This window comes from Oncorhynchus tshawytscha, linkage group LG03 (assembly GCF_018296145.1).
Source record: "Oncorhynchus tshawytscha isolate Ot180627B linkage group LG03, Otsh_v2.0, whole genome shotgun sequence".
NCBI lineage: Eukaryota > Metazoa > Chordata > Actinopteri > Salmoniformes > Salmonidae > Oncorhynchus > Oncorhynchus tshawytscha.
In genome coordinates, this window is record NC_056431.1 from 58560757 (window position 1) to 58585786 (window position 25030).

The window sequence follows — 25030 nt, forward strand, 5'->3', positions numbered from 1 at the left end:
CAGTAAGGGGGACTAGGTCAGTATTGTCAACAGTAGACTAGCTCCAGTAAAGGGGGACTAGGTCGGTATAGTCAGACTAGCTCCAGTAAGGGGGACTAGGTCAGTATTGTCAACAGTAGACTAGCTCCAGTAAAGGGGGACTAGGTCGGTATAGTCAGACTAGCTCCAGTAAGGGGGACTAGGTCAGTATTGTCAACAGTAGACTAGCTCCAGTAAGGGGGACTAGGTCGGTACAGTCAGACTAGCTCCAGTAAGGGGGACTAGGTCAGTATTGTCAACAGTAGACTAGCTCCAGTAAGGGGGACTAGGTCAGTATTGTCAACAGTAGACTAGCTCCAGTAAGGGGGACTAGGTCGGTATAGTCAGACTAGCTCCAGTAAGGGGGACTAGGTCGGTATAGTCAGACTAGCTCCAGTAAGGGGGACTAGGTCGGTATAGTCAACAGTAGACTAGCTCCAGTAAGGGGGACTAGGTCGGTATAGTCAACAGTAGACTAGCTCCAGGGGGACTAGGTCGGTATAGTCAACAGACTAGCTCCAGGAAGGGGGACTAGGTTGGTATAGTCAACAGTAGACTAGCTCCAGGAAGGGGGACTAGGTTGGTATAGTCAACAGTAGACTAGCTCCAGGAAGGGTGACTAGGTCGGTATAGTCAACAGTAGACTAGATCTAGGAAGGGGGACTAGGTCGGTATAGTCAACAGTAGACTAGATCCAGGAAGGGGGACTAGCTCCAGTAAGGATGGAATAGGTTGGTATAGTCAACAGTAGACTAGCTCCAGGAAGGGGGACTAGGTTGGTATAGTCAACAGTAGACTAGCTCCAGGAAGGGGGACTAGGTTGGTATAGTCAACAGTAGACTAGCTCCAGTAAGGGTGACTAGGTCGGTATAGTCAACAGTAGACTAGATCCAGGAAGGGGGTCTAGCTCCAGTAAGGGTGGAATAGGTTGGTATTGTCAACAGTAGACTAGATCCAGGAAGGGGGACTAGCTCCAGTAAGGGTGGAATAGGTTTGGTATAGTCAACAGTAGACTAGCTCCAGGAAGGGGGACTAGGTTGGTATAGTCAACAGTAGACTAGCTCCAGGAAGGGGGACTAGCTCCAGTAAGGGTGGAACAGTAGACTAGTCCAGGAAGGGGGACTAGATCCAGGAAGGGGGGACTAGCTCCAGTAAGGGTGGAATAGGTTGGTATAGTCAACAGTAGACTAGCTCCAGGAAGGGAGGACAAGGTCGATATTGTCCATCTCCAGTTTAAGTCTCAGTTTACCTCTTGAGGTGCTGCTCCAGTTCCCAGAACAGCAGCTTCATGGCCATCTCGTCCTGGCCTTGCACCCGGACCACCCGCTCTCTCATCGGGCTGTCTGTTCACTCTCCTCCAATAGAATCAGATATTCCTCTTTTCTAGTCCCTCGCTCCCTTTCTTTTTATCTTCTCTGAGTCCCACCGGAGTGTGGAGAGCAGTGGTAGAGATGAGGGGACAAGCCAGGGCTGCGTCTGTGTGTGTCAATCCTCTGCATGCGTCTCCAAGGCAGGAGAACTAGCGACTGATTGAGCAAAAACAAGTGTAGGGCAGACGTGACATCACTGCGAGGTCATGTGACCTAGTTACATAAAAGCATCAACACAGATTAGCTTCTGCCCTGATGAGCACCGCTTCTACTCCTCTCCCTGGTGAGCCCTCTCCCTTCAGAGTCGGGTACATTTGGAGCCATCTGTGTTTAGGACGTACCCCTGACCCCCCCCCCACTTAAGGCAGGGAGTCTGTACTTGAGCCAGGTCTTTTCCTGTCACTTCTCATCAGTAGGGCGGGTTAACAGTGGGCTTAACACCTGCACGCACAAAACGAGTACAACACACACGACTGCAGACTATCAGCCAGCAGCCTGGGTCAGGGGAACACCACAGGCAAGGACAAAGCAGGGGGGGGCTTACCTATTCAAATACACTGTGGGCTGAGTCAGAGGGGGGCTTTGTTGGTCACATGTCCAACTGTTGCAGTTCAGCCTAAATAACACTGACCTGACCCATGATGAGACATTAAATCATACACAACTGACCACATACTTCATGCGCTATCCAATAACTTTTATTGATTACGACACCTTTTAGGGCTACAAGTGCTCTGATTGTTTGGTAAATTCAAGTGAACGGTTATGGAGGACTAGTGAGGCCCAAAGATGGTGATTTGGTGGAAAATAGTATGTTGTAGAACATCATACTGTATTTTTATTGTAATTGTTCTCCTAATTATGCCTGGCCAAATTAACCCTGAGGGGATTGATCCAGTCATATTGTATTTGTTTGGGAAATTTGGGAAACAGAAGGTTAAAGATGCTGCCCCTGTCCTTTCAGTCTAATCCCTACCATATAGCCTACTTATTACACAACTCCCAGTTTATAAATAGCAAGTCTTAACATTCACTGTCTGATGGTGATTCCATGTAGGTCTATTTTAAGAATATTCCCCAGTTTATACTGTCATATCACCAATGGGACATCTTGGCTCTCATTTCCATAGCCCAAAAATGCGACTATACCGGAAGTTTCAAGCCTGGATAGGACAACTATGGATAGAGTAATTCACTGTGGGAAAATGATGAGTAGCCATTTTGGCATTACGTTGTGGCGTGAGAGAGGTAGAAAGGGAGAGGGTGAGAGGTGCCATTTGAACATTTGGGCTGACAGCAGCAGGTCAAACAACAGAGCTGAGTCCTGCTCTCTCCGGCACACACCAGGGGAGAATGGACCAGATACACCGCCTCAGCACGTTGCTCTGTCTCAGAGAGCGAGAGAGAGGAATTGCCAGGGACCTCACGATACGGTATTATCACCATACTTAGGTGCCGATACGATATGTATTGCAATTCTCACGATTCCATATGTATTGTGATTCGATACAGCAATTTTGTGATTTGATGTTCCAAATATCTTGCTCACTATATGTCTGCTGCAGAGAAACGAGAAAGCATGATAAAATGAGTTGATCATTCATGGAAATAAAAAGTGCTGAAAACGTTGGGCCACTACTTAAAAAGATGGATTACAAGCTATATGATGATAAATACCAGAGTTTTGACCTAGGTACACCCTACTAGAATTCAATAATTCTACCTAGTGAAAAAAACAAGTATGGAGTCAAGTATCGATATAATATTGTCCAAAATAATACTGTGATAGTTTTTCCCCCCATCACTAAACATCATGTGGTCAACTGGATCCAATACATCTTGATAGAACTTTACAGCCCACCATTCAACAAGTATGCTCAAACATTAAGATCAGTGCAGGTCTACTAAGAAAGGTGTTTGTAAGAAAAACAAGAGCAGCAGGTATGACTAATGTGGTGTGAAACCTGGTATTAGCAGGACTAACACTCCGAAAACACAAACACATGATGCACTGCTCAAAGACCTGTTGAACACACAGCGCTCAAAGAGGAAGACCTGGGGCGGAAAAGCTGGCAATTCTTACATGAACCATGAAGAGAGGAGGGGCAACAGAAAGAGGGAAGACAGAAAGCAGAGAGAGAGAGGGGGACAGAAAGCAGAGAGGGGGACAGAAAGCAGAGAGTGGGACAGAAAGCAGAAAGAGAGAGGGGGACAAACTGACCGAAAGCAGAAAGAGGGACAGAGAGAGAGATGGGGAAAGAAACAGTCAGTCGTGCCTGCATCTGTAACAGTGGTGTCCCTCCAGTCAGTCTGTGTGGAGCCACTGGGCTGTTGATGAGAAGTGACACGAGGGGGAGGGGTGATATGAGAGGCTTTTACTAAAGCCTAGAACCAACTGCTGCTCCCCTCCACATGTAACCACCAACACAGCTAGGCCACATCAATGTGTGTGTGGTATGAACTGGGGCTTATCCACAGAGACAATGGCAGAGCTGTCCGATTTGGGGCGATGGGAGAGGACGATGACGCTAGAGGGAAGAGGAGAGGGAAATAAGGAGGAGGGGGGGCTCTATACATTGGCCTAGAACATGATGTTCTAACTCCAGACGGCTAGACAAACCAGAACATTACTTCCACTGCAGCAGCTGAGGGGATTGGGAGGGCTAAACTGAGTTGGATGTATAATACTGCACACTCATCAAGTGTTAGGGGTCAGTCACATGTTATAGTGCATTATATGGACCCCCTGCGTGATAGCTTAATTAAACAGGATTGGTTGGCCCTTCCACACTATTAACCTGGACACACACACACACATACACGAGACAGACGGAGCAGACCTTCACACACTACCTGCTGGTTTGAACCAGATAATAGATCATAATCTATTATGCACAAATTGTTTTTCTTTACTGGGAAATTAGACTGGATAAGTCTAGATAAAAATGCGTTAAAAAAAATAATAATAATCATACAGTATTCATGTGAAGTAACCTAGTACAGGTCCTCATCAATATACTGTCAGTATAAACTATCGAAATGAACAGTGTGTCAGTAATCAACCATGCCAAATTCAGCACATACAAGCTCTCACACACAATTAGGCAGATTTTTTCACAAATAGGTATTTTGGCCAACCAGATCTGAAAAAGATTGAATTGGGCTGCCTGTGAGAATGCAGCCATATTACCTGCCACAGTTAACAGAAGGGTTAAGCTGAGGGCAGATGTGTACCATTCATGTAGAGCAGGCCTGGACAATTATTTTCCATCGCGGGCCAGAATCATATTACAGGATTATACATGTGTATGACTGTGTTGACAGATATCTACTGTAAATCACATCCAGATATGCTACTCATTTTAATTTTTTAACATGCACAGAAATAAACCACATCCACATTCCCCTTTTGGTAGGTATTTTCATTATTAAACATGCAATGAACTACACGGAGGGAAAAGTACACTGTGCATTCAGCACCACGGACAGAACTAGTTAACAGGTATGCACAAAAACAAGAGAGAGCGCTCAACATTACATTTAAACGACTCAATCAACTCTCTGATGGGCATTGACTAGAGCAGTGAAGTCAGGTACAGTTTCTGATGTCGCTATGTGCAGGATTGCTGAGAGGTGAGAGTCAGTAAGAGATTATCTGTGCCTTGACGTGTTATATTCTGTTCACATACATAGGTTGACCCAAACAGTACAAACATCTTCTGAGCAGAACTCCTAATCTTTGGAAAGTTTTGTTCATCAAGAGATGCATAGAACCTCGTCAGTGACATTATTTGAATAGTTCTCCAATCACTGCATCACTCTGAAGATCGATAAGCTCAAGTTGCAGGTCAGAAGCATTATCCACATTGAAGGTGAAAGGAGAGGAAACCAACAGCATGTCATTTCCCAACACTTTGAAATCCTCAACATTCACTGTTCAAAGCACGCAGCAGCGATGCATACTTCTCCTGCTGGTCATCTGATAGGGAACAGACTAGTAGTGTCAGAAGGTGGGTGAGATTGTTGGCTTCTACTTGGCAGGTCAGGATGAGTCATTTTCCCTTGAAGGCTGACAAGGCTGTACATCTGATGTGCAAAAAAGCCCTTCCCTTGTAGTTTGGAATTCAGTTCATTCATGAGGGCCATGATGTCCACAGTGAAGGAAAAAAATCAGCCAACCATTCTTTATCTTGCAGTTGATGGAATTCCACATATTTCCTTCCATTTGCAAAAACTCAGCAATCTCCGACTTCAGATCCCACACCCTTTTAAGCACCTTCCCCAAACTCAGCCATCTCACGTTTGTGTGGAAGGGGAGCTCTGCATGACCCGACTGTCTCTTCCAACAGTGAGACAAACTGGTTGTGGTTAAATGATTTTGCTCTTAAGAAGTTTACCACTTTAGTGACTGTATCCACAACATGGCTCATTTTCAGAACACATTTACAGAGCACCTTCTGATGAAAAATGCAATGCGGGAAAATTATTTTCTGATTTGGGTTCAGCTCAGCTACTTGATGTTGTATCCTTTTCAAAAGGCTAATGTTTTTTTCTGTCAAGTTTGGGCACCCATCAGTGGACACACTGGATAACCTTTCAATACTCAGTCCCAGCTTTGCCACACACTAATTAACCTCCTCCAATAAATATTTCCCTGTGGTTGTGTTCTTCATTGACTGCACTGAAGCAAGCTCCTCTGTAATTGCACAGTCTGGGGTCTGGCCACGTGTCACATGCATCACTGCTCTCATCCAGGGCCAAGGAGAAATCCTTTACCTCGTCTTTCAACTGTTGTTCCATATTCTCTGCGAAGTCCTCAACACGCCATGTCACTATTCATCTTGACAGAGAAACTTTTTTTGTCGGGGCAAAGTACTGCTGCAGAGTCAAAAAATGATTTAATTAATTTGCACTCAACGAAATGCTTGCCATGTTCATCACTTTTATGGGACAGTACATAGTTAGCTCTCGCAATTCCGTCGTTTTCTGAATGCAGTTGTCAAAAGTCCTTATCCAACTGAGAAAGCAACTCTTTCGATGCCCTCTGCTCAGAAGACATATTCCTATATTTCTCTGCATGCTTTGTCTGGAAGTGTCAGGACAAGTTGTAGTCTTTCAAGACAGCGATGCTCTCTCTGCACACAGCTTTACCTGATACCTCAATAAATAAATATTTCGATGTCCACTCTTGGCTGGAACACTCTACATTCATTGTCTACTTTCCATTGAAAAACAAATTTTAGCACAATTTCTAGCTAGCTACTATTTGCAACTGACGTGTGTCAGCCTGTCAGTCACTGTCTGTCCTTATGCAGTTATTTATACGTGCCTTCAAAATAAAAGTCCCACAAGCGGTGGGAGTTAAATCATGACACAAAAGGTGAGTATTCATTGGCCGTTTAATTTGAATAACAAATACATTCTTCAAAACTTTACAATCGCAAATTCTTAATGTGACCGGAGCATGATTACGCATATGGCCCCTAGGCCGGCCTTTGCCCATGCCTGACGTAGAGTGTAAACCAGCCACCTGCTTTTAAATGCATTGGACAGCCTATGTGTTTGTGCTTTTCCCAAAGATTCTTTAGAACTAGAGCAAACACACGTGTCAAGTGTACTAAAAATTGGGGGCATTGTGTTCTTGTGGACTGTTGCTCTGTTAGAGGGTAGTGTGTTCATGCATGCATGTCCGTATTTGTGTGATGTGCTCTGTACTCCTGTGCAGCTCATGTTCTACTGAGTAGCTTTTACCTGGCTTCGGCAAGGAGACTTCAGAACACATAACTGCAATAAAAGACACACAACCCATCCCCCACTGACATACACAAGAGAGTAGAAAGAATAGGGTGTGGAATGAGTTAAGTACACAGACTAGTCAGAACTCTAATATTTCAGAAAAGCAAGGCCAAACCTCCCCATACATAATCTTCGTGTTTATTTCTAACCTCTTCAAATAGAACATCCCCATTCTAATCCCAATTCTCCACAATATCACCTCTGTGTCCAAACTAGGGGATTTCATTTGTATGTAGTGCTATCCTTGAGCTGTTCTGGTCTATTAATCTTCTGTATAACTTCATGTTTCATCTGGACCCCAGGATGAGTAGCTGCTGCTATCACAACAGCTCATGGAGATTAGAGGTCGACCGATTAATCATAAGGGCCGATTTCAAGTTTTCATAATAAATCGGAAATCTGTATTTTTGGGCGCCGATTTACATTTTTTAATTTTTATATATACCTTTATTTAACTAGGCATGTCAGTTAAGAACACATTCTTATTTTCAATGACAGCCTAGGAACTGTGGGTTAACTGCCGTGTTCAGGGAAAGAACGACAGATTTTCACCTCGTCAGCTCAGGGGTTCCAATCTTGCAACCGCATAGTTAACTAGTCCAACGCTCTAACCATTGCACTCCACGAGTAGCCTGCCTGTTACGCAAATGCAGTAGAAGCCAAGGTAAATTGCTAGCTAGCATCAAACTTATCTTATACAAAACAATCAATCAATCATAATCACTAGTTAGTTATAACTACTAATCCAGTTTAGCAGGCAAAATTAACCAGGCGAAATTATCATTTCTCTTGCATATACTCTGACTCTGCGTGCAATGAACGCAAGTTTGGGCTGCCTGGCTCATTGCGAACTAATTTGCCAGAATTTTACGTAATTATGACATACATTGAAGGTTGTGCAATGTAACAAGAATATTTAGACTTAGGGATGCCACCCATGAGATAAAATACTATAGAAATAATAAACGTTTTGTTTTCGAAATTAGTTTCCGGATTCGATCATATTAATGACCAAAGGCCCCGGCTTTTGTGGGGCGATGGGTAACGATGCTTCGAGTGTTCCTGGTTCGAGCCCAAGTAGGGGCGAGGAGAAGGACGGAAGCTATACTGTTACACTGGCAATACTAAAGTGCCTATAAGAACATCCAATAGTCAAAAGGTATATGAAATACAAATGGTATAGAGAGAAATAGTCCTATATTAACTACAACCTAAAACCTCTTACCTTGGAATATTTAAGTCTCATGTTAAAAGGAACCACCAACTTTCATATGTTCTCATGTTTTGAGCAAGGAACTTAAACGTTAGCTTTTTTACATGGCACATATTACTTTCTTCTCCAACACTCTGTTTTTGCATTATTTAAACCAAATTGAACATGTTTCATTATTTATTTGAGGCTAAATTTATTTTATTGATGTTTTATATTAAGTTAAAATAAGTGTTCATTCAGTATTGTTGTAATTGTCATTATTACAAAAAATATATGTATATATAATTTTTTTTATCATAAAATTGTCCGATTAATTGGTATCGGCTTTTTTTTTGTTAAATGAAAGCTAAGAGTATCGATTTTGGGGAAATTAAGGCATATACATTTAACCCTTTTTGCCATCTGAAAAATGAGGCATAAGTAAAGACTTTGATTTCTGGATAAACATATGGAAAAGGGTTTTTTAGAAAACATCTACCAGAAAGTCTTAAAGGTGTCAGAAATGCATCAAAACACAATGTTCACAGAATATCAGCACATATTTAGTTAAATTGATTGCCTTTAAGAAACATTGCCTTGTAATTCCGTTACCAAAACCCTGCATATTTTTAAGATATTTTCTCATTTCTCTCCATCATGAGGGAGGATAATGAAAGACCTACCAATCATAGCGATTTAACTGATATCAATTTTATTCATGAATTATTAAGTGATTAAAACTCGTAACCCCGTTACCAATTTGGGAATGGAATTACCCCAAAAACGAATGGAATTACTGCAACTGAATTGGCTACAATGGGAAATCATAGGTGACAAACCACAGTTGGGTCACATGCTAACGTCCTCCCTTCCACTGGCATACTGTTATGTTCAACTCATAGCTGTTTTCTTACTCTTTCTGTTATCTGGTTGTCAAACCAAGAGAGTTAAAACAGTCTGGACAACCCCTCCCTCTCCAGTTAATATCACCTCTTCCCAGCTCTTACTGACACCTACCCATGAGCCCACTATTTCCATTCACTGTGACCAGCATCCACACCCACTGAGCACTGACCAACACCGGACATCAACAACGTTGAAAAATGGTCACTCCACCCTGGCCTTGATGTTAACGTCCACAGACGAACCGGACCAAATCTGAACCCATCATAGAATTATGTTTCACAAGTTTGGATAGCACAGTACATTACAGTAAAATGAGTAGAGCACAGTACAATACTGTACAGAAAAGTAGTACAGTATATTGTACTGCACTAAACTCTACCCTGCTGTATTGTACTGCACTGTAGTCTACTGTGATGACCAGATTTGTGAAACATATGGATATGAATGTCATTCTCAATTCTGCATTTCTGTGTAGTAGAGATCAGGGATCCATGATGTAATTCCGTTACCATAATTGCATTACCATAATTCCATTACAAGGTGTAAATCCACTTCACTTCAATAACCAAAAGAGATTTCTTCAAACTCAATGTGCCATGTCATATAGCTGACATCCCATTCTTTCTGCAGACATCTATAAATCTTAATTTGGAGCAGATATTTAACAGTCTTTGGAAACCATGGTTACATTAAAAAAAACCTGAGGGAGATTTTACTGTAATTCTGTTACCAAAGATTGTATCTGTACATTTCTTGCACTAGTCATTTTTGTACATTTCAGTAGAAATTGTTAAACGTAGTCCTTGTGCATAGATTTGTATGGTTTGTTAAACTTTGATAATGTTTGTGTGACATACATTTTAAAGTGAATGAGTCAAAGCGTAATTCCGTTACCGTGGAATTGCCCTGCTCTGTCCTACTTCTGACTGGAACAGTAGTGGGAAACTGGTACAATCCGGTTTGGATGGAAGGAGAGAGAGAGAAAGGGAGAGAAGGACAGCCAAATACCTTTCCAACCTACAGCTCCATGACACAGCAGAGAGCTGAGGGCAGAGGGTATAGACAGGACATAAGATGGAAGTGGGCAGCAGCAATCACCCAGCCCATCCATGCCCTCTCACAGAGACACATTAACTAACTACTGGGGCTCAGTGATATACCCACTTATCATTCGCTCTATCAGACTTGAATACTCATGCATACAGAGAAAACAAAGATAGGTGTGTTTGTGTCTCTTGGTAGTAGCCTAACAGAGCCTCACAATTCTGAGCCAGAGGGTCTCAATGTGACTTTTCCTCACTGGTTCTCTGAAATGCTACAGTATAGCCTAATAATAAGTATCCATCTGCACATTATTGGACAAGGACGTTACAAAGTGGTTTAACTAAGGGACTACTGCAAGCAGCACTTAGCATAAAGTTATGTAATAAGCTGTGGTCCATGTTGTAGACCTTTTTAACAACTTTTTGAAGAGCAGCAGAAATGAACTGCAGAAACCCAAACACTTTCGGTGCGTTTGCAAACAGCTACCCAGCTAAACTAGCTAACTTAGTCTAGTTGTTTTCTCAAGGTTTTAACCATAGTATTCGTGGGTGGGGTGGTCCTTAAGTCCGGAGACAAATCCATTTTTGAAAATGAAAGTTTGATCAATCAAATGTATTTATATAGCCCTTCTTACATCAGCTAATATCTCAAAGTGCTGTACAGAAACTCAGCCTAAAACCCCAAACAGCAAGCAATGCAGGTAAAGAAGCACAGTGGCTAGGAAAAACTCCCTAGGAAGAAACCTAGAGAGGAACCAGGCTATGAGGGGTGGACAGTCCTCTTCTGGCTGTGCCGGGTGGAGATAAGAACATGGCCAAGATGTTCAAATGTTCAGAAATGACCAGCAAATAATAATAATCACAGTAGTTGTCGAGGGTGCAACAGGTCAGCACCCAAAGAAGCATGGCAGCGGGTTGCGTAGCCTGCATGGCTAGTAACTTCAGAAGCAGGAGGTGGCTGCGCCAAGATGACGTGTAGCACACAGGTCCGTTTCTTTAGCAAGTTAACCATCTATTCTAGGTAACGTCAGCTAGCTAGAGATAGACAGCCATCCAATATTAGTTTTTTTAGCATGATCTGCTAAAAATAACATGTTAGCTACTTAGCTAGTAGCTATCTAATGAACATACTTCCAGTCCAAAAGAGAGAACACAATACAAAAACACAAGTGCAACAAAATATCAAATGTTATATCACTTGATGAAGCAAGTCCTGGTCTAATTTCTGTTTCCTAACCTCAGATACAGAGCCCTGTGAAAGCTGTTAAAACCGGTCTGTGGACAAAGGTCTCAAAGAAAGTCCCAAGTCCTGGAGAAACTGAAGGGTATATCTCCAATGGGTTATATATGCTATTGGTTTACTGTTAAAATTGGTTGTAGGACTACAAAAATACTGTTAAAAGTAACAACGCATAGACATAACATGCATGGCAACCTAGCTACTGGGTGCAGATGTTTCTGTTCAACCCTGACATTCTGCTTATTATTTCTATTAGAAAATAATAATTTAACTATTCAATTTTCTCTCGTTTTGGAGTAAGATGAATGTCTAAACCCACTAAACATTTATATAGACGTCCTTTTTTGGTCATTGAACATTCCCTGTGTATCGGTTTTAATTGGTTGACATTCACTTTCCTTTTGTCTGGTGATATTGCACAGATTTGCAGCTGATATGTCCTTGATCATTGGTGTGGGTTTTACAATCCCTGTGTGGCTGACCTAGGATTCAACCTCTGTCCACAACAGCACCCACAAAGCAGCGTCCATTATCCTACCAAAACTATGGCCTTGGTTGGGCTAGGATAATAGAACTTTAGGTCTCAGAGCGGGTGACATCACCACAATGAAGGCTCCTAGAGTTGTCTCACTTGGTCTTTCCTTACTACTCGCATCCCATCTCCTCACTTGTATTGTATCGCAACTGTATTGGTGGAGAAGGTACAAGTTCCCTCCCTTCTATTATTCTTCACTAATGAGTAGAGCAATAGAGGAAGGATGAATTAAGAGCCTAGCACTCACCTGTCAACTAGCTCACATGTACTATACACTCACCTTCTCCGCATCAATCTAAACAGCCGGCAGAGCAGAGCAAATATAACACCCACAGAATACATTGCGGGTATTTCATTCTGCTACATTGACTCAGATCACACAGTCTGTAGCTGAGTTACACTGTCCGTAGCATAGGTGGTGGTGAAAGGGGTGTGACTGCACACAGAGGTAAGCTGCAGGTGAGTTCTAGCAGCCACTGATGTAATACCCCCTGAAACTTGAAGTAGTGTCTCCTCCTGCCTAAGCATCTCTGCTGCAGGAGGATCTCTTCCGGCAAATTTGCTCAGATTTTCTTTATTCAGCTACACTCTCCAGTGGTTGGCATGCTAGCTACAAGTGTAATTTGGTCAGGGTTTGTGTCCCGGCCAGCCATACAGGGATGAAACTCATACATTACATGGCTACTTTGCAGACCATGGGAAAAAAGTGACAATTCACTGGTCACTCTCCAGGTTATTTGTCTATTGCCTCCACTATGGGTGCTCTACCCTCTTGGTTAAAGTGGATGTAAGATTTTCTTATAGCCTGCATAACCAACGCAAACATACAGTGCCTTCGCAAAGTATTCAGACCCCTAGAATTTCTCCACATTTTGTTACGTTTCAGCCTTATTCTAAAATTCTACCCCATAATGACAAAGCGAAAACAGGTTTTTAGAAATGTTTGCAAATTTAATACAAATAAACAGAAATGCCTTATTTACGTAACTATTAAGGCCCTTTGCCATGACTCGAAATTGAGCTTAGGTGCATCCTTTTTCCATCCTCATTGGTCATCAGAGAGGTTTCTACAACTTGAAAAATTAAATTGATTGGACATGATTTGTAAAGGCACATACATGTCTATATAAAAGATCTCACAGTTGACCGTGCATGTCAGAGCAAAAACCAAGCCACGAGGTCAAAGGAATTGACTGTATAGCTCCAAGACAGGATTGTGTTGAGGCAACAGATCTGGGGAAGGATACCAACAAATTTTTGCCTCATTGAAGGTGCCCAAGAACATAGTGGCCATTTTCAATTGGAAGAAGTTTGGAACCGCCAAGATTCTTCCTAGAGCTGGCTACACGGCCAAACTGAGCAATCGGTGGAGAAGGGCCTTGGTCAGGGAGGTGACCAAGAACCCGATGGTCACTCTGACAGAGCTCCAAAGTTCCACTATGGAGATGGAAGAACCTTCCAGAAGGACAACCATCTCTGCAGCACTGCACCAATCAGGCCTTTATGGCTGAATAGCCAGACAGAAGCAACTCTTCAGTAAAAGGCACATGACAGCCCACTTGGAGTTTGCCAAAAGGCACCTAAAGAAACAATATTCTCTGGTCTGATGAAACCATGATTGAACTCTTTGGCCTGAATGTCAAGCGTAATATCTGGAGGAAACCTGGCACCATCCCTACGGTGAAGCATGGTGGTGGCAGCATCATGCTGTGGGGATCCTTGATGAAAACATGCTCCAGAGCGCTCAAGACCTCAGACTGGGGGCGAACATGACAACAACCCTAAGCATGCCGCCAAGACAACGCAGGAGTGGCTTCAGGACAAGTCTCTGAATGTCCTTGACTGGCTCAGCCAATGCCCGGACCTGAACCTGATCAAACATCTCTGGAGAGACCTGAAAATAGTTTTGCAAGCAACGCTCAACATCCAACCTGACAGAGCTTAAGAGGATCTGCAGAGAAGAATGGGACAAACTCCAAATACCAAGCTTGTAGCATCATACCCAAGAAGACTCGAGGCTGGAATCACTGCCAAAAGGTGCTTCAACAAAGTACTAAGTAAATATCTGAATACTTGTGATATTTCAGTTAATTTTGAATACAAACGACTTTTCATTACGGGGTATTGTGCGTAGATTGAGGGGAAAAAATGATTTAAGAAATTTTAGAATAAGGCTGCAACGTAACAAAATGTGGAAAAGGTCACGAGGTCTGAATACTTTCCGAAGGCACTGTGTGATGGGATTTTTATTGGCCTTGTGGGCATGTCAAATGCACTTGTACATGTGGCTTGTCATTTCTATAATGAAACAGGATTCACACATTGTTTACATTTTGTTGAGATGTTTTCTCCATTTTAAATGATACAATTAGAAATAGGAAAAGCACATCTGAGAACGTGTGTATATGTGGGAAATAATTTGCTGATACTGGCAAGATAACTGTGGGTTTTTGTTTTTTTATCAGACAATTAATTAGGCTAACCATGTTGAAGGACGCCAGCTACTGTACATGCCGTCATGAAATGGATTAGTGCAAGCCCCACCCTTGTAATGAAGGTAGGCCTTAAGGATGACATGCTCAGGAGAGAGACATTAGCAAATATCACTATCATGAGGGTGTGCAGAATGGAATATTTTAAGGTTAATTTGTAATTTGTTTGCTTCATGTTATATATCATCCTGGTGTAATTAATATGCAGTTCACAATTATTACCAATTATTACCACTCGTAACGTGAGGTTGATAATACATGCCTAGCACAAGCTAGCAGTTCATTAAAATTACAGTATGTTTGTTGAAACTAAGTGGGCAATACACCTGGGTAAAATATAGTTGCGTTTTGGAGGAAGCAAACAAAGACCTAGGAGAGAGATTGGTGACGGGGGGGGAAAGAGGTTGATTGTACTGCTGCTAGCCAACTTTTGATGTAAACAATTAGTTATATTGTTGGCTGTCGTGAGAGAACTTCATCTAATCTAGCTGAATAACCAGGTTAAACTGAGCTTTCTATACAGTCACATCCCGCTAGCTATGTGGTTATTTCTGTGCTAGCCAAGTGTAGCCCACACCACCAGAGCAAACCGATAAAACAGGAAATAAACATTGATGATTTTGTTTAGTAGATCTGATAGCAACAAGTCCATGTGTGTATAGAATTTGTTTGTTCGGTTTTTTGGTTGGCTGAAGAAAAATGAACTTGTCATTTTGTGCTAGCAAGCCAACTAACTAGCTAGCTAGAAATGATGGAATGCCGCAGCACCGAATGTTTACTGGGGAACCTCTTGGTTGTGCGTGCATATAGAACTTGCTACTGTTTTGACAGTTGAAAAGGTCTTCATAATAATAGTTCTCCCTGAACGAGCCGACTGAAGCTCCTGATTACATGCTCCAATACACCCAGTCTCCATAGGTCTGTCAGGCCAGAATATAGGAGAAATTACATCTACACATTAAATGATGCACACAGAGCAGTCATTGCTCCCTCTCAAATCCTATTGTTCACTGTGTGAGAAACAGGACCTGTAGAAAACCTAAACAGCAGGTGGAAGAGTGAAAACTGGTACACTACACCCACAATAACATCTGCTAAACACATCTATGTGGCCAATACAATTTGATTTGATTCACACTTGAATATTGACTTAAATAGATGAGTTTTGTTGATCTGTAATCTGCAGTTCATTCTGGGAGGCCGTCCTTCTTAAACCCTGGCCTGTAGAACTATAGGATCTTACCCATTCCTTCCTTCCTCCGTGTGTGCGTTGTATCTAATTAGATGTCCAGAGAGAGAGAGAGAGAGGAGGAACTGAGTGGATTAACTAGAGACTGCGTCAGGCCAAAGGCAGTGACGACAGGGGGCTAACATAAGAAGTACGTGATCCCACACACACACACACACACACACACACACAGCTCAGTGGCTGCAGCGCCATACATGGACTACAGAAGTTTACATACACTTAGGTTGGAGTCATTAAAAGTAGTTTTTCAACCACTCCACAAATGTATTGCTAACAAACTATAATTTTGGTAAGTCGGTTAGGACATCAACTTTGTGCATTACACAAGTCATTTTTCCAACAATTGTTTACAGACAGATTTCACTTATAATTCACTTTATCACAATTCCAGTGAGTCAGATGAAAAATAGAACAGTTTGGCCATAATGACCATAGTTATGTTTGGAGGAAAAAGGGGGAGGCTTGCAAGTCGAAGAACACCATCCCAACTGTGAAGCACGGGGGTGGCAGCATCATGGCGGGGGTGCATTGCTGCAGGAGGGACTGGTGCACTTCACAAAATAGATGTCATCATGAGGATGGAAAAATATAGTGAAGCAATAGCTCAAGACATCAGGCAGGAAGTTAAAGCTTGGTCACAAAGAATACTTCCAAAGTTGTGGCAAAATGGCGTAAGGACAAAGTCAAGGTATTGGCGTGGCGATCAATCCCATAGAAAACTTGTGGGCAGAACTGAAAAAGTGTGTGCGAGCAAGGAGGCCTACAAACCTGACTCAGTTACACCAGCTCTGTCAATAGGAATGGGACAAAATTCACCCAACTTATTGTGGGAAGCTTGTGGAAGGCTAACTGAAACGTTTGATCCAAGTTAAACAATTTAACAGCTATGCTACCAAATACTGATTAAGTGTATGTAAACTTCTGTTCCACTGGGAATGTGATGAAAGAAATAAAAGCTGAAATAAATCACTCTGCTATTATTCTGATATTTCACATTCTAAAATAAAGTGGTGATCCTAACTGACTGACTTAAGACAGGGAATTTTTACTAGGATTAAATGTCAGGAATTGTGAAAAACTGAGTTTAAATGCATTTGGCTGTGTGTGTAAACTTCTGACTTCAACTGTATATTTACCTCTATTGTGTATTTATGGACCACTAACAGATTGAGAGAATGAGTCCATCTACCGGTATGCTACTACTTTCACAGAAAACCACAAAAAGGTATTTCTTTGCTAATTAACTCAAGACACTGGCCTGTGTCCTATGTCCTGAGTTGTAACACACTCACAGATACAACCTATCTACTGCTGTTGAGGCCAATGTAGCTGCTGTGCGCATATGAGTGTTTATATATTATGATATTGAGAAACCAGAGGCCAGAGGGACAGAGAAAGAGAAAATAACAAAGGAAGAAAAAGCCAGAGGGATGGAGCGAGAGAGAGTAGCTGTTGTGTGTGGGTGGATGCGACCGGTTTGAACCGGTCAGCTGTGACTCTGAGTGTTGAAAGGACAGCCCCTTTTACAGCAATGCATCCCTGCAGAACAGTTAGAATGCTTTAGCCAGAGGCCTGCAGTAGTCAGTAAATACATGGGGCCTGGGGCCATTTGAGGTCCACCATCTGATGCCATTACTGGTCAACGCTGTCAAGTGGTCAAAGTGAAGTCTTAAATTAACATTTAACACACTTCACAGTTTAATGTAATGGCAGAGGAAGAGAACTCTTACCTACAGATGGGTAGCGAAAGGGCAGGTCAGGAGAGAACATGGAAAAAAGGGAGGGAGACAAACAGATGAACATAGTACACACACGGATCTACAATTGTGCGACTGTGCCACAAGCCACTTCCGAACAACGAAATTATGCCGAGACTTAGATTTTTCACATTATAAAAAAGGTAAAACATGATTTCAAAGTCTAACAAATCAATGAACAATTTCTACAGAAAATTTCACAAAAACACATTTACTGGAAGAATGATTGTAAAATCTGTTTCATTCTGTAACCAAATGTATATCTGCAGTTATTCATGTAAATGTGTTTTTGAAACATTGTGAAAATTGTTAAGTGTTCCTTGTGCAGAGTTGTATGGTTTGTTAAACTTTGAAATCAATGGTTATGTTGGTATACATTTTAAAGTGAAAAATCTGAGTTTCAGCGTAATTCCATTGCCATGGAATTTCCCATAGGTTTACAGTAAATATGTCTGTATAATACACAAATAGTGTGTATGTGTTGATGTATGAGGGGTTTTGGGTTAGGCAAGGGCAGGACCAGTGACTAGGCCAAAGGGGAGGGTAGAGCAAAACAAAATGGTTGTTCCTGTGTGTAGGCTACACACCGTTACACCACAGAAAAGCACTTCCTAATAATTGGCCATATAATATGCCACCTGTGAGTCACCCCACACACCCTCTTGTTCTCGTTCTTTCTCTAGTCCCTAAGCCTGCTGACTCATTTAACCCAGAGCAATAGGGTCTATCCTCACTCAGCTTAATCTAAATCAACACTACATCATTACCATAAATAGGCATACATTGTGTTCCATACATTCAGAGGCAGACTGAGGCCAGGGTGTGGTTTTGTCATGGTTAATCATCCTTAAATCAATCAAAACAGTCACCCTGCAGGTGTTTCCCGGGCTCAAAGTAGGGCTAGGCGATATCGAATTATTCCGAATGCATGTTTTTGCACTATATTCTAAAATGCCTGTATTGCAGAATCTAGGTTAAGTATTTGTGCGTTTATGTCCGCTTGTTCTCATGTTGTCTTTTTGGTCTGGTCTCATTTGCTCTTTCTGTGCACGTTCCCATTTACACCAGAGATCTGTATATAATGATGTCGCCGCCCTAACAATGGGAGTTGTCCCAAAGAAGGGGCATGCAACAAGCTTAGGTTCAAAATAAGCGCATCAAAACGCATTGGGCTTATTTTGCCGAGAGTGAAACCTCTCGCTTCGCCTATTTCTCCCAAGCCCTTCCCTCTACCACAACAACAAAGGTGAGAGTACCTTCTTCCTCTCTGACAAACGGTTTCAACTCGCTATTTGCATTGGAGGTTTACTCCAACAGAATTGGTTATATGGACACCGAAACAAATGGAGACATTGACTGTAATAGAGGAGAAATTAACCTTTCGATCCCTACCCTGTTTATATTTCAACTACTCAAATTTCGAGCAGACACTACTAAAACAGATCTACCAATGAAAAATCATTCTGGAAAATGAACGCTTAGTTTGTCACGCGCACATTAAGGTACCACGTATCGCTAGCAGCATTTTAGTCAAATAAAGATTATTATATTAGATGTTAAGTCTGTTTTATAAATGTGAAATAGGCATAAAATAATTAAGGAATTTGCCACTCGTTCTCATTCTGATAAATAAGGTAGGCCACTTGATTTCAACATCTGAACAAAGTGGACAGGCTAGCATGCTGTTCAAATAGTTGGAGTTGAATTGTTATGAACACAACATTCTGTCCAACTGTTTTTCCTTGTTAGCTGAATTCAGAGCTTGTGAAATTATACCTAGATCCAAGTTGGCTAAACTTGAAATATAAAATATTAGCTGGCTACTCACTAGCACGTGGGCTTGTGCTTGAGTGATTGTTTATGCCTGCTACATTATTTGTGAAGGTGCATTTTGCATGGTTCTGGTTACATTTGTAACAAAAAGGTCATTTTTATAGACAGACCTGAAAGCCAGATCAGTGATTGCAAAAAAAGCAATTACAACTATTTTGATTAAACGAGCTCTGAATTAATTATATTGCTGACTGTACACTGCATTCTGTTAAAATGCAGTGTATTTGACCTTTACATTGTACAACAAAGCTAATTTAGAGATAATTAAATCAAGATATATCGTGAATTGCCCACACTTTTCAAAAAATGTGAGATAATGGTTTTAGACCATATCGCCCAGCCCTAGCTTATGTACTGACATTACATAACTGTCCACTGGTCTCCTCCCAGGTCAAACGAGTACCACATATCTCTAGACTCTAAACCACTTCAATAGACCCCGTGGGAAATATTTACACAGTATAGGGCTACGTTTTGTCCTCCCTCTCCCGCTCTCTCCTCTTCCTTCAAAACCAGCAGACAAACAACCTATCAGGGAGATTGTCCAGTGAGCAGTAGAGGGAGGAGGCTGATTAGAGGAGTGACACTGACAACTGGTGGACATCAGAGGTAACAGCATAGTTCACAGGTCTCAGATGTATGCAGCACAATGGATGTCTAGCCAACATGAATTTGATCTCCACCTATATGCCAGAAATAGCCTCGGGCCCTATGCTTACTAGATTACTGCCAATGATACAAATTTAAGTTTCAGATGACAATGGCAAACAAAATAATGATATTGGGCCTATATTATAGGCAAGGGCTATACTCTACCTAAAAGCGGTATAAGAACAATGGCAAACAATTATAATCTTATAAACTCACTTTCATTCAAATTCAATTTTGCTAAAAGTTCATTTTAAGTGCTTTAAGAGTAGCCTTATTCAGTGCATCAAATTCTTTAAATAATGGAACACATTATTTACTGTTTTACGTACTTTAGTTGTTTGTTTTTTTACACATAGGAAACAAATATTTTACGTATGGCATCTGTTGACCAGCATCATTTCTGTTCTATTTTCTAATTATTTACCACTTATTTTCTGTCGTGTCTTGTTACACATAAAAACATTTTATTCATGGCATATCTCAGTTGTCTACCTTTCGCGGAGAAGTCTCTTTCCCCCCCACATCAGTAGAGAACGGGCCCTATAACAAAATGCACAACCAGTTTTATCCCTCCCCTGTAGTCCCAAATAAAGTCAATTCAAATCTATAGATAATATCAGAAGATCAACTTTGGCAGTGACTAACTGAGTCTTTATGATTAAGTCTATGAGCTTTGCACACCTGGATAGTACAATATTTGCAAAATCTTTCAAAATTCTTCATGCTCTGTCAAGTTGGTTGTATTTGTAATGGCAGCAGATACTCTTCCTGGTGTCCAGCAAAATAAAGGCAGTTACACAATTTTAAAAACATTACAATACATTCACAACACATTGTGTGCCCTCAGTGGGTCTTATGGTTGTGGAGGTATAAATTCACAAGCTCTGAATTCATTAGATTATTGCCGGCTGTTTGAAATGCAGTGTATTTGACCTTTAAATTGTACAACAAAACTTGAGTTAAAATTTAAGCAAAAAATAAATATGAAAAACATACCAATATGTTCACAACACATGAAGTGTGTGCCCTCAGGCCCCTAAACAACCATTTTGAAGTCAAAACCTTAACCAGGCCACTCAGGAACATTCAATGTCGTCTTGGTAAGCAACTCCAGTGTACAGTGGGGCAAAAAAGTATTTAGTCAGCCACCAATTGTGCAAGTTCTCCCACTTAAAGATGTGAGAGGCCTGTAGTTTTCATCATAGGTACACTTCAACTATGACAGACAAAATGAGAAAGAAAATAAATCCATAAAATCACAGTGTAGGATTTTTAATGAATTTATTTGCAAATTATGGTGAAAAATAAGTATTTGGTCAATAACAAAAGTTTCTCAATACTTTGTTGGCAATGACAGAGGTCAAACGTTTTCTGTAAGTCTTCACAAGGTTCACACACACTGTTGCTGGTATTTTTGCCCATTCCTCCATGCAGATCTCCTCTAGAGCAGTGATGTTTTGGGGCTGTTGCTGGGCAACACTGACTTTCAACTCCCTCCAAAGATTTTCTATGGGGTTGAGATCTGGAGACTGGCTAGGCCACTCCAGGACCTTGAAATGCTTCTTACGAAGCCACTCCTTCGTTGCCCGGGCGGTGTGTTTTGGATCTTTGTCATGCTGAAAGACCCAGCCACGTTTCATCTTCAATGCCCTTGCTGATGGAAGGAGGTTTTCACTCAAAATCTCACGATACATGGCCCCATTCATTCTTTCCTTTACACGGATCAGTCGTCCTGGTCCCTTTGCAGAAAAACAGCCCCAAAGCATGATGTTTCCACCCCAATGCTTCACAGTGGGTATGGTGTTCTTTGGATGCAACTCAGCATTCTTTGTCCTCCAAACACAACAAGTTGAATTTTTACCAAAAAGTTATATTTTAGTTTCATCTGACCATATGACATTCTCCCAATCTTCTTCTGGATCATCCAAATGCTCTCTAGCAAACTTCAGACGGGCCTGGACATGTACTGGCTTAAGCAGGGGGACACGTCTGGCACTGCAGGATTTGAGTCCCTGGCGGCGTAGTGTGTTACTGATGGTAGGCTTTGTTACTTTGGTCCCAGCTCTTTGCAGGTCATTCACTAGGTCCCCACCGTGTGGTTCTGGGATTTTTGCTCACCGTTCTTGTGATCATTTTGACCCCACGGGGTGAGATCTTGCGTGGAGCCCCAGATCGAGGGAGATTATCAGTGGTCTTGTATGTCTTCCATTTCCTAATAATTGCTCCCACAGTTGATTTCTTCAAACCAAGCTGCTTACCTATTGCAGATTCAGTCTTCCCAGCCTGGTGCAGGGCTACAATTTTGTTTCTGGTGTCCTTTGACAGCTCTTTGGTCTTGGCCATAGTGGAGTTTGGAGTGTGACTGTTTGAGGTTGTGGACAGGTGTCTTTTATACTGATTCTGATTTGCCGGGCCTGGCCTGGCCCCACGGTGGTTGGGCCTATGCCCTCCAAGGCTCACCCATGGCTGCACTCCTGCCTAGTCATGCGAAATCTACATATTAGGGCCTAATACATTTATTTCAATTGACTGATTTCCTTATATGAACTGTAACTCAGTAAATCTTGGAAATTGTTGCACGTTGGATTTATATTTTTGTTCAGTATACTTCAGCACCAGATCTGTAAAATATTAAATTTAGCACAGTTATCTAAGTTAATAATACCAATTCCTGGGGTAACAATACCTATCACTTATACAAACAGTGATAGCGTCTGAACAACATTGTAGTTACATAATTACCTCAATCACCTCGACACCGGTGCCTCTGCACATTGACATTGACTCTAACAGTACCCCCCATTGTTATTTACTGCTGCTCTTTAATGATTAGTTATTCTTACTTTTATTTATTTATTTTTAAAAATGGGGGGGTTAAGACTGCATTGTTGGTTAAGGGCTTGTAAGTAAGCATTTCACTAAGGTATTTACCAGTTGTATTCGGCGCATGTGACAAATAAAATGTGATTTGTACACCAGTCGCTGATTCAGTCAGGTTGTGTGTCATGTATTGCGTCAAGCTTTGAATGAAAACTTTAGCTATTCTTTTTTTGATCAGTCAGAAGAGCATCTGGAAGGCGCTTTGTGCTGAGGAGTCACAATGCAGAACAGTTAGAGAACCACTGATTTGAGCCAACAATGTATTTTGCTTGCTTAAAAAAAAAGCAACATGCATACAGGTACAGTTTTACTTTTAAATGTTTGTATAGAGATAGCTTCCTGTACAACATGTCAAATCAAGATACAAGACAGGCCAAGGGGGGCTCAACTGTATTAGTTGGAATGTAAAATGGCACTAACAACTTACCTTATTTTTCCCCCCAAGAAACACACCTGTTCCCAGATGCCCATTAAAGCTTGAGAAAATCCAGGCACCTTCCCAAGTACTCAGACATTAAATGGTCGATATATTGTGGTCTCAGCGATGCTGTATAATATTCTGGTGGTTCTGGCAAATATTTATGCCCCTAATATTGACGATATATAAACTTATTGGAAAATGTGGTGTCGACACTGCCTGATCTAAATAACCATCCAAGACAAAGACTTCAGTGTGCTGGATCCATTTTTGTACCGCTCTTCTAATAATAAGGGGGAAAAAAGTCCCTCCACCTTCCTCTATCCAAATTATAGTGCATTCGGAAAGTTCAGATCCCTCAACTTTTTCCAAATGTTGTTGCGTTAGACTTATTCTAAAATAGATTTTTAAAAATGTTTCCCCACATCAATCTACACACACCCCATAACGACAAAACAAAAACAGGTTTTTAGAAATTGAAAAATCACATTTAAATAAGTATTCAGACCCTTTACTCAGTACTTTGTTGAAGCACCTCTGGAAGCGATTACAGCCTCTAGTCTTCTTGGGTATGACACCACAAGCTTGACATGCCTGTATTTTGGGAGTTACTCCCATTCTTCTCTGCAGATCCTCTTAAGCTCTCAGTTTGGATGGGGAGCGTCGCTGCACAGCTATTTTTAGGTCTCTAAAGAGATGTTCAATTGGGTTGAAGTCCGGGCTCTGGCTGGGCCACTCAAGGACTTTGAGACTAGTCCCGAAGCCACTCCTGCGTTGCCTTGGCTGTGTGCTTAGGGTTGTTCTTCTGTTGGAAGCTGAACCTTCACCCCAGTCTGAGGTCCTGAGCGCTCAGGCCAAAAGAGTTCAGTCTTAGTTTCATCAGACGAGAGAATATTGTTTCTCCTGGTCAGAGTCCTTTACGTTCCTTTTGGCAAACTCCAAGCGGGCTGTCACGTGCCTGTTACTGAGGAGTGGCTTCCGTCTGGCCACTCTACCATAAAGGCCTGATTGGTGGAGTGCTGCAGAGATGGTTGTCCTTCTGGAAGGCTCCCCCATCTCCACAGAGGAACTGGAGCTATGTCAGAGTGACCTTTGGTTCTTGGTAACCTCCCAGACCAAGGCCCTTCTCCCCGATTGCGCAGTTTGGCCGGACCGCCAGCCCTAGGTAGAGTCTTGGTGGATCCAAACTTCTTCCATTTAAGAACGGAGTCCACAGTGTTCTTGGGGTCCTTCAATGCTTTTTTGGTACCCTTCAATAGATCTGTGCCTCGACACAATCCTGTCTCAGAGCTCTATGGACCATTCCTTCAACCTCATGGCTTGGCTTTTGCCCCGACATGCACTGTCAACTGTGAGACATTCCATAGACAGGTGTGTACCATTCCAAATCCTGTCCAATCAATTGAATTGACAACAGTTGTACTCCAATCAAGTTGTAGAAACATCAAGAATGACCAATGGAAACAGGATGCACCTGAGCTCAATTTCAAGCTCATAGCAAAGGGTCTGAATAGTTATTTTCATAAGGTTTGTTATTTTTATTTGTATACATTTTCTAAACCTGTTTTTGCTTTGTCTTTATGGGGTATTGTAGATTGATGAGAAATGTTTTAATTAATCCATTTGCAATCATTGCAATATCTGACCATG

General features: G+C 41.7%; 1 protein-coding gene across 3 annotated transcripts in view; it reads right to left on the reverse strand.

Moving 5' to 3' along the window:
• Positions 1-25030, reverse strand: part of LOC112239970 (TSC22 domain family, member 1) — a 68487-nt gene that overhangs the window by 16800 nt on the left and 26657 nt on the right. The window contains exon 1 of one of the 3 annotated variants that reach the window (XM_024408367.2): positions 1268-1533. The exons of the other annotated variants lie outside the window; for them this stretch is intronic. Coding sequence (XP_024264135.2) covers positions 1268-1353 — 86 coding nt within the window. The 5' untranslated portion in view covers positions 1354-1533. Of the gene's footprint in view, positions 1-1267; positions 1534-25030 lie in introns of those variants that run through there. 3 annotated transcript variants of the gene reach the window in all.